This window comes from Phaenicophaeus curvirostris, chromosome 2 (genome assembly GCF_032191515.1).
Source record: "Phaenicophaeus curvirostris isolate KB17595 chromosome 2, BPBGC_Pcur_1.0, whole genome shotgun sequence".
NCBI lineage: Eukaryota > Metazoa > Chordata > Aves > Cuculiformes > Cuculidae > Phaenicophaeus > Phaenicophaeus curvirostris.
The window spans coordinates 84,196,376-84,206,215 of NC_091393.1; the positions used below are offsets into that span (position 1 = coordinate 84,196,376).

Here is a 9,840-nt window from a genome sequence, read left to right on the forward strand (position 1 = left end):
ATGTATGTTTGGAGAAAAATCCTGAAGCCCTTTGCTACTTGGGATTGCCAGTGACAGTGGCAAGAATTTGTGCTTCTACAACAGTGAAAATTTGACCTTGGCATTTACATCTTATTTTATCTTGCTGTGGTTTTGACTGGAGCAATCCAAATGAATTTGTGACCATCACTGCTGGCCCTGGACCTCTGCTGAGTTTCCACTGCCACGTGAAAGAGGTTCCCCCACCCTAACTTTGCTTCCTGGGAGGCCAGCCATGCAAGCACTTTTGTTAGTGACAGACAGACAAAAAAACACCCACACACATCCACACAACCAACCCTTTCTTCCCGACATTTTGGGGCCAGCCAAGTAGTTTATGGCAATGACTGTTCCTCCTATCCCAATTCTGAGCCTCCCAACAACTCATGCCCTATATTGGGAAGTTAATACTGTCTCTCTAGAGACAAAAGCCTTCCCTCTCTCCTGAGCATTTCCCATGAGCTTCTGGAAGGCAACAAGGGGCATTTTATAGGAAGCCTAACTCAGTCACCAGTGTTGAGGAAGGCTTAGGCAGTTGCCACCTCTCCCAGGGAGCAGTGATTGTCAGCTTTAAGCATGCCCATGTCACTGAGCAATGGAGGCATGGACAACCCAGTTCTTCTTGTGCGTTTGTGGTGAAAAGCCAGTTTGTGAAACTCCTCTCGTAATAGGGGTGATCGCAACCACATGCTTTTTATTTCTGTGGTTATCCAGCTGGTCAGCTGCTTCACAGTTATCTCAGTAGACAGGAGTCAGGACTAGGTTACTTACCACAGAGAAAAGGTTTTCTGTTGGGTTTTCTCTCCTCCCTCCAAAGTAGTGGCAGTCAACTGCATATGTCTTATTACTTACCTAGACACTGTCCTTTCTGAGCCACTGCCAAGTGCCATCTGCACTCTTCTCACAACTGCATTTTCACCTTCTCTCTGTCTACATACCCACTGTTGAGGTCAGAAGATAAGTCTTTGATGGGAGGGTGTCTAAGATTCACTGTCAGTAAACCTGCAGTCACAAACTCTAGGGGAGATGACCTTGGCAGTAAATATTTATTTTCCAGGGGCATTTCTCAAGCAGGTCTCTCCCAGACCACCCACTGGGTCCTGCTGCCAGATATAGGCAGGTAAGCAAAAGGAGATCCCATCAGCCTGCAATTGTGGACAGAATTTGCAGATGGAAACCTGTTGGTTAGTTGAAAAAGTCCAAATAATGAGCAGGGCTGTGACCTCTAACTGGAGTCTGCTCACCCATAAAAGTAGGTCAGATCCAGATTCCTCCGAAGGAGATCAAAGCAGAGTTTTTCCCCAGTACATTTGCTTGTGTTGCCTCACAGTGAAGTTGGGTTCTACCCCATGCATAGGGATAAGCCAGTGGGTTCTGTCCCTTGTGTCTTAAGTGTCCATAAGCTTGTGGGACATTGTGCTGAGAAGGCAGAGGAGTTCCACACGGGCAGGTCTCTGGCAGGCTGGGACATTTAGCCCTGCTGGATTTCAGCCTTTTGTTATTTCTCACCACACTATGCTTGTGACTGTGCTTCAACCTGTGGTGGGGGCGACACTGATCTTGCATAAGGAGCCAAAGTATAATTTAACAAGTTTTCTGAGGCTACTGTTCTCCCAGGGTAAACAAAGCCAAGAGTTACATCCACAGTACTTAATGCTGAACCATTCAGGGGCCAGGATGAGATGCTGGTGGACAAACATTGTTACCAGGGTAGAAACTTGGAGTTATTAAACCTGCAAGTTTCCATTTCTCACTTTTCAGGTGAAAAAATATTAAAAATCAGAGCCTTGTAATTTTCCCTTCTTCTCTCATTCTCCTTTACCCACTCAGAGGAAGGGAAGTTGTTTGGAATTTTTTCTGTCCTTCCTCTTTTTCAGTTTTTCTTGGTATTGCAAGGAGGGGCAAGTTTGCAAAGGAGGAGCAAAGTAAGGACAGAAAAAAATTACTGAAAACTGAAAGTGCAGAAAAATCTCTGAAGCTCAGATGTCATGCTTTTAAAGAAGTTCAGCAAATAATATCTTCTGAAGAAAACAACCATTTTTAAATGAAAGGCCATTTATAGGAGACACGTATTTTGCCAATGATAGCTCCAGCCAGTTGCTCTTTAACTTTACAGGTGGCTTGAAGCAAGGCAGAGGATTTTATTTAAGTATTAGCCTGATTTCTTTAAATGCACAGTGACAGAACTATGACGTGGGTACTGTTGCAAGTGATGGTCCTGGAGTCCCCTGCACCCTGTCTGGATACACATAGCGCAGTTGCACCCATCTCTGGATTGTACCTTGGCCTTGTAGCTCTGTGAAGCTGGGATGGACAGAAAGGAAGCAGGTTCCCATGAAGCAGTCATAGAATTCCTTGCTTTATTAAGGGCTTAGAAGATTTCTTTGTTTCCACCCATTTTCAACTTTGCTTCTGCTAACCATGGAGTTAAACCAAGGCAGAAGAAAAATCCAAAACATAGAGGAAAAGTGGATATTCAGGTTCACCACCATTTTACACTGTATGTTCAGGTGTGCATAGATTAGATCTGGACACAGTAAAACAGGCAGTTATGAAGCACTCTTACCGTGGGGCGCTTCCAGATTATCCCCTGGGTTTTGAAGGAGTGTGGTCCCAGGTCCCAGTAGCCCAGCGCAGAAGGACAGGCTGGGAACTCTTCATCCTTGAATAAGGTGCCAGACTGCAGGCACTGCTGCTTCAGGGCTTCATAGTCCTGCTTCAAATACTTGATGGCATTCCTGTTGGATCCGAGCCCGTCCGCAGCTGCTCTTTCTTGGCACAGCCTCACTGCGACCCCAGACATGCCTATCCCCCAGTCTGCCCTCTCAGCCTGCAGCACGGCTCTGTCTTTGCCTCCTGGGCAAGAGGAGGTGAATACAGACAGGTAGCAGGCTTGGGTGGAGCCAGACGTTGACCCAGGCAGTCCAATAGCCGTGGAGAGAGGAGGCACCAGAAGCACTAATATGTACCTGAGATGCACCTGAGAGACATGGGGCAGAGAGCTGGCAGGAGCCGCAGCCAGGACTGTGGGTACTGCCTTGTGCTACTCCCCCATTATTTGCTTAAAAGCTCGTGAATTCCCTGCCCCTTTTAAAAATACATTTTTAACAAGGAGCAAGGGAAACTGGTGTTTTTGCAGACACACCTATTTACACTTAGAAAGTGATTACGTGCATTCAGTGTGCTGAAAGTCAGGCTTGAGGACCAGTGCTTTAAAAATCCAGATGACGATCGTTTAAAACTCCTTCCCTTCCTTCTGAGACCAGACTCAATATTGTTGGAGGGTAAAACAGTCACAAAACCTAGTGTCAGATATCTACTGCAACAGCTTACATGGCTATGGGGATGCCAGTGAGTTTTAAGTCAGGAGAATATTGAAAAGTTTAAATCACTTCCGGCATAAGTGATCTTTACTTTTTAAAAAAAAAAAAAAATTCTCAAAGCAGTGTGACTTTTACAAATTAGCTAATAAGTAGTAAAAGGTGTGAACTTGACAGAGGTAGAGATGGCTACTTGGCCATATGACCTACAGAGAGCAAGTGTACAATCCAGGAGCATGACCCAGACCAAAAGTGGAAAATTATATCACCAAATAGGAGGCAAGCTTGTAACTGCTGCACCCCATCTCCAGTGCGACCTTCAGCAAATGTCACCATACCTCCCTTGTCTATAAAAATGGGGTCTTATCACAGCTAGTGAGAAGTTAGTATTTACAATCTTTTGCTGGTGAAAAATAGAAAGCCTTGGGTGTAGAGGTCATTTTACACCTTTAAAAAAAAGTCGTTCCTGTTCTCATAGTCAAAATAAACCCCAAATTGCTACTCTTTTTTGTACTAACACAGGTGTGCACATCTCCGTGGCAAGGTGGCTGCAGATGTCTGTGGATTCAAGAACTGAAGCAGGAGCAGCTTTCCGTGGAGCACAGCTACTCTCTGCTGTCTTCCTACTTCATGTCCAGGTTTCCCTGGCAAAGTCCATTGCGTGTCCAGCTGAGAGCTAGGTAAACAGCTAAGTCTGTTTGCCAGAAAACGTATTTGATGACCACCCCTTGGAAAGTTTAGACAGGAGGTGTGGGGAAGGGAAGAGAGAATTTTTAAGGATGGAAACCTGTTGACATAAGAAGTCCAAACAGAGGCTAGCCGGGTTGCTTGTCTGCAAATATTTGAAGAGCATAAAAACAAAAGAGGAAACAAAATTACTTGCTCAGTTCCAGGAAGGCACAGGTAGAGAAGGCTGGACTGTGAGAATTATGATATCGGTTATCTCAAGATTAAATTAATACTGTTGAAATTGAATAAAGGAGAAGAGTGGCCAGAATTTTGTCTCTGTTACATTTCAGTACTTCTAGGTGGGTCTCTGCACTGAGTCAAAGTCAAGAGTGGAATAATAAAGCGTTAAGAGGAGGGTGTTCTTTTTAAGAGCAGGTTTTTTTTTCCCTGACAAATAGATTTATCTAGAGGTACCCACTTTCTCTGCTCATGAGGCAGAATACTGGTTCCTTTCCCTCCCTGCTGAAATTTCCCCTGTTCCTGTGGCCCAGAGACATGCTCCCATCTTGCTGCGATTGCTGTAGGCTGCAAGCTTTAACAGCGTTGTTCAGTGAAAAGCACGGTGCTCTGGCATTTGGGAAATGCCATTGTGATGAGGAATCTATTGTATCCCATGTACTTTTTCAGACATACATTTGATATGCTGCATGCTGTGTAACTCCAGTTGCCACCAGACACGAGCGGGCACAGAAGGGGTGAACCTTTGGGCATCACCAGCATGTTAAGGTGTAATACAGAGGAAATTCAATCATTTCAATCTTCATAAATTCCACTAAAATGTGCCATAGGACTTTCTCTGTCCTGTATCTCACACTTGAGCAAAGGCTGAGGACAACCATTTTCTTTGACAGAGGCTTGGACCGGGTAACCACCCAATGTGTCCACAACCTCTGCTCCTAGTGATCTGTAGTATCACGTCAAATCCATTTCTAAGCTAGGTTAGCTGCAGCACGATTTATTTGGCGTCTAAAGTGATACACAAGCACCATCTAGAGACTAGAGAGAAAAGGAAAATGCGATGATTGTATTGACTACAGTAACAGCTGTTACTTTGGGGGCGGGATGTTTTCAGGTCCCCCATGACTCTCAGAAGTGTTGCTGAAGTGGAATTAACTCCTAGGCAAACAGCAACTAGAAAAACGAAATGTAAATTATTCTGATTACCGTTCCTTCTGGAATTTGCATTTTTTTGTCTGGTTCTTCTTACTTTCCCTCCCCCCTCTTCCATTCTTGATGACGGATGAAGGTTAAGAGAAATGAGGAAGAATGAAATAAATCAGGAAACCACATCATCTTCGTTTCAAAGAATCCAATGAAATCGAATTCCATGCAAGCAAAGCTGTCAGTTACCTAACAGTTTTAATTACATATTTTTTTTGCTGTAGTGTATTACAAGGAAATTAAATGGCTCTCCTGTACTGCAGGACTTCACTAATGAGAAGTAAAGCTGCTTAGCTGTATTGCAGACCCTACAGTGTGAAAAGGGATTAGCTTGATTTAAAGAGCTTGTCTTCTCCTATTCTAGAGGTATGGGCTCCTACCCACCCTGTTACTGTGAAAATGGAGTGACTATTAATAGGCAGACTACTGCAGGAGATCAAAGGTCCTAAATGTTTGTCTACAAGACTATTATTTTAGAGGTTGCAATATTTCACCTAAACGTTTGTGGAGGGTGGTGTTGCTAACAAGCCACAGCCCAGTAGGATCTCTATAGGGAAACACAGAGATCCTGCTCATTTGTTTCATAAAAGCCAAAAAATTGTCAGTGCCTTAGAAGAAGAAGGAGGAAGATGGTGTGCTGCAGCGGTAATGATGTGAAGTGAAGCTCTGTGACACAACTGAGCTGATTCAGGTGTGGTGTTTCAACACTGTAAGGAGCTCAAAAGGGCTGCAGCATTTCACAAGATGACCCAGGCCTTGCTGCTGCCTCTCACTGCACTGTCTGGGGCTGCAGCCAGTCTTGCATTGATGAAAAAAACTCACTCCCTCTCCATATCCCAGCTCCAGAGGGGAAAGCAGTTTCCTTCAGTGTGAAACATCACCATTGCTGCCGCAAGGCTCCTTCTCTGGGAAACCACACTCATCTTGGTGAGAACAGGGCAACTCCTAGGCAGATGAGCAGGAACCCAGAAGATGTGTGGCCTCATTTTTTCAGGCCTGTCAGTCTGACCTCAGTGTTGGGGAAGGTCATGGAACAGGTGATCTTGAGTGCTATCATACAGCACATGCAGGTGAACTGGGTGATCAGGCCCAGTCAACACGGGTCTATGAAAGGCTGGTCCCGCCGATCTAACCTAATCACCTTCTATGACAAGGTGATCCACTTACTGGATGGGGGAAAGGCTGTGGATGTGGTCTTCTTGGACTTCAGTAAAGCCTTTGACACAGTTTCTCACAGCATTCTGCTCAGGAAATTGGCTGCCACTGGTCCGGACAGGCGCACACTCTCCTGGGTGGAAAACTGGTTGGATGGCTGAGCCCAGAGGGTGGTGGTAATCAGAGTTAACTCCAGCTGGAGACCAATCACAAGTGGGGTTCCCCAGGGCTCAGAGCTGGGTCCAGCCCTGTTCTATACCTTTATCAATGGCCTGATGAAGGCATTGAGTGCACCCTTAGCAAGTTCGTAGATGACATTAAGCTGGGAGAAAGTGTTGATCTGCTTGAGGGTAGGGAGGATCTCCAAAGGGATCTGAACAGGCTGGAACACTGGGTTGAGACCAATGGCATGAGGTTTAACAAGGCCGAATGCTGGGTCCCACACTTAGGGCACAACAACCCTATGTAGTGCTACAGACTAGGAGAAGTCTGGCTGGAAAGCTGCCTGGAGGAGAAGGACCTGGGGGTGTTGATTGACAGTTGTACGACAATGATCCAGCAGTGTGCCCAGGTGGCCAAGAAGGCCAATGGCATCTTGGCTTGGATCAGAAATAGCATGACCAGGAGGTCCAGGGAGGTTATTCTGCCCCTGTACTCAGCACTGGTGAGACCGCTCCTTGAATACTGTGTTCAGTTTTGAGCCCCTCGCTACAAGAAGGAGGTTGAGGCTCTTGGGGTGGGTCCAGGGAAGAGCAACAAAGCTGGTGGAGGGGCTGGAGAACAAGTCTTATGAGGAGCAGCTGAGGGAGCTGGGGTTGTTTAGCCTGGAGAAGAGGAGGCTGAGGGGAGACCTCATTGCTCTCTACAACTACCTGGAAGGAGGTTGTAGAGAGAAGGGTGCTGGCCTCTTCTCCCAAGAGACAGGTGATAGGACGAGGGGGAATGGCCTCAAGCTGCACCAAGGGAAGTTCAGACTGGATATAAGAAGAAATTTTTCACAGAAAAGGTCATCGGGCACTGGAATAGGCTGCCCAGGGAGGTGGTTGAGTCACCATCCCTGGAGGTATTTAAAAGATGGATAGACCAGGTGCTCAGGGTCATGTTTTAGTGGCAGATGGGAATGGTTGGACTTGATGATCCAAGAGGTCTTTTCCAACCTAGTGATTCTATGATTTTATGATTTCCCCCTTACTGGGCAGCTGGCCAGTTGCTCCTCCTATTGGTTCCTCAGTATCTATGTATAGTGGAGGGCAGATGAGCAAGAGAGAGGAGGGATGCTGTGAGGCAGAGCAGCACTGAGCTGCCCACAACTGTTGAGCGTGGACATGGGGAAGAAGCACATCCTACCTGGGGCTCCAGGTTGTGAGTGGTAGCTGGATCCTCCTTACCGGCATCCAGCATAAGCTGCTGCAGCAGCAGCTCAAACCGCTTTATTTGGGAAATGTGGGAGTTAGTGACTTTTTTTTAAGAGCTGCAGGTATGCAGAGAACTTAAGAAAAAGTCATATTTCTTTTCCTTTCTAAAATTTCCTAGTTTTAGGGGGACACTAGTGGGTAACTATTCTTGGGGCAGCTATTTTACCTAGGAGCATTACACTGGTCTCACAATGAGGTGGAAATCACCTCTTTCTTTAAAAAGAACAGGCACATTGAGTGAGTATGTAGAAGATCAAGGGACTGGCTTATGTAGTGCTCAAAAGAACTTCCTTCCCTCTAAATGCAGACTCACATCTACACCTGCTGCTGGTCTAGAAGCTGGGAGACTTGCCAGCTTACCTGGCTGTAAAGGATTTTGCAAGTCGGCTGTTTAGATGGCTGCCAGAATGGTCCAACTTCCCATATATTATAAGTGAATTCCTGTATTATACCAACAGATTCTTGTCCATCATCAAACCACCTGGAACAGTACAACCCAGGTATGTTTGGGACCAGTCTAACAAGCCGTGGTAGCAAACATACTTCTTCTCTGCATTACACCAGGTACCTCTCCCACCAACTACTTGAATCCTTGCTGGCTCAACTTCCTTCTGGCTTTGCCTCCTTCTGTCCTCTACTTTTCTGTTTGGCTCTCTCAACCCTTGTCCCACTGCAGAGACTCTAAGACAATCCTGGTAACTCTGCACAGTGCAGCCATATACCTCAATCTTCTTGTCTAAGCAGAGGCTCTCAGCATGCTGCCAGCAGACCCTAGGGTGATTTGTGGATATCGTCTACTGGACGTGGGACAGATGACTAAGAAAAGTAAAGAGATTATACGACAAACTTTAATCCATCTTAAATTTCTGCATCCACTGCAAGGTGGCTAGAAGAGTTCACAAGCCAAAACTGGTTTTGGGGGCCAGTGAAAACTACTGCTTTAAACTGACACTGATTTCCTTTTACTGTGACCTGAAAAATCAGAGGTCTGATCTGTGGCAGCTATACAGATTTGAACCACTGTGTGGAGCCAAACACTTTTGAGCATCTCTACAGCTCGTGGATCTGTCATATTAGGAAGCAGCATGGCTTGTTGTGAGTTAAATTCCCATGCGATGAGGTGCAGTTGTCTCTTAGTCGCCTGCTTCAGTAAATGGCCTTCTTGCCTGCAAGATAATCCAGCTGTGCTTCATGAATCAAAATAGTTGAGCAAACCCATCCTCTGGTGATATTCTGTGTCCTGCTAGAGCTTCATCACAGCCATACTGAAGACCTTCGCTAATGATATATCAATAACTGAGTGCACACAGCATGTACCAGCTCTGTTCAGAGAGCATTTATGGCAAGTAACATTACTTGATTCACTTCCAGATTTCCATGTGTGATTGATTTCCCATAAGCCTCAATATTCTACTAATTATTCTCTTTATTGAGAGAACCTCTCTGGCCCATAAAGAAGAAGAGACACCTTCAAAGCAGAGTGAAACTGGCCTGCACCTGGCCAGGTTTGGACAACCTTACAGGTGACATCAGGACTGCTCCCTTGCACAGCCATAAAATACATGGATGTTGCTAGCTGGTGCAGCTCATGCCACTCTCATATCTAACTTCAGAAAGACTTGGGGTGGCTTCTCTGCTATGTTGTGAATTGAATGGGCAATGCTTATCTTTTTTTCCTATTTAACAGCTATGGCATCCCACATGATCATGTAAGTAGAACCTGTGCTGAGTATGGGCAAAGGAATCATGACTGAAGTCCAAAACTGCCAATGAAATGGGCAGTGTTTCCCAGTGCATCAAGGCACCATGGATCAGCAATGAAGAAAAACTTCTGATTTGTAATATTCAAGGAAATCTTCCCTCCACACCTCAGCAAATGGTACAGCCAAGTATTTTATGGTTCTTTAGACATTTTTCAAACAATAATGTTCATTTTAGTCAGATAAGATGGCTCCAAACAAGTGTTTAGTGTATCCAGGGCTTCGGAATCAACACACAAAAGGAGGTGCCTCTCCCTCCGAGGCAGCTCGGCTGCCACTGCA

At 45.6% G+C, this 9,840-nt stretch overlaps 1 protein-coding gene across 1 annotated transcript in view; it reads right to left on the reverse strand.

The window, feature by feature from the left end:
* The window catches only part of CAPN8 (calpain 8), a 30,690-nt gene extending 27,785 nt beyond the window's left edge, over positions 1 to 2,905 (reverse strand). The window contains exon 1 of the mRNA XM_069852761.1: positions 2,585 to 2,905. Within this exon, the coding sequence (XP_069708862.1) occupies positions 2,585 to 2,821 (237 nt within the window). The 5' untranslated portion in view covers positions 2,822 to 2,905. The remainder of the gene's footprint in view (positions 1 to 2,584) is intronic.
* Between the last annotated feature and the right edge of the window lie 6,935 nt (positions 2,906 to 9,840).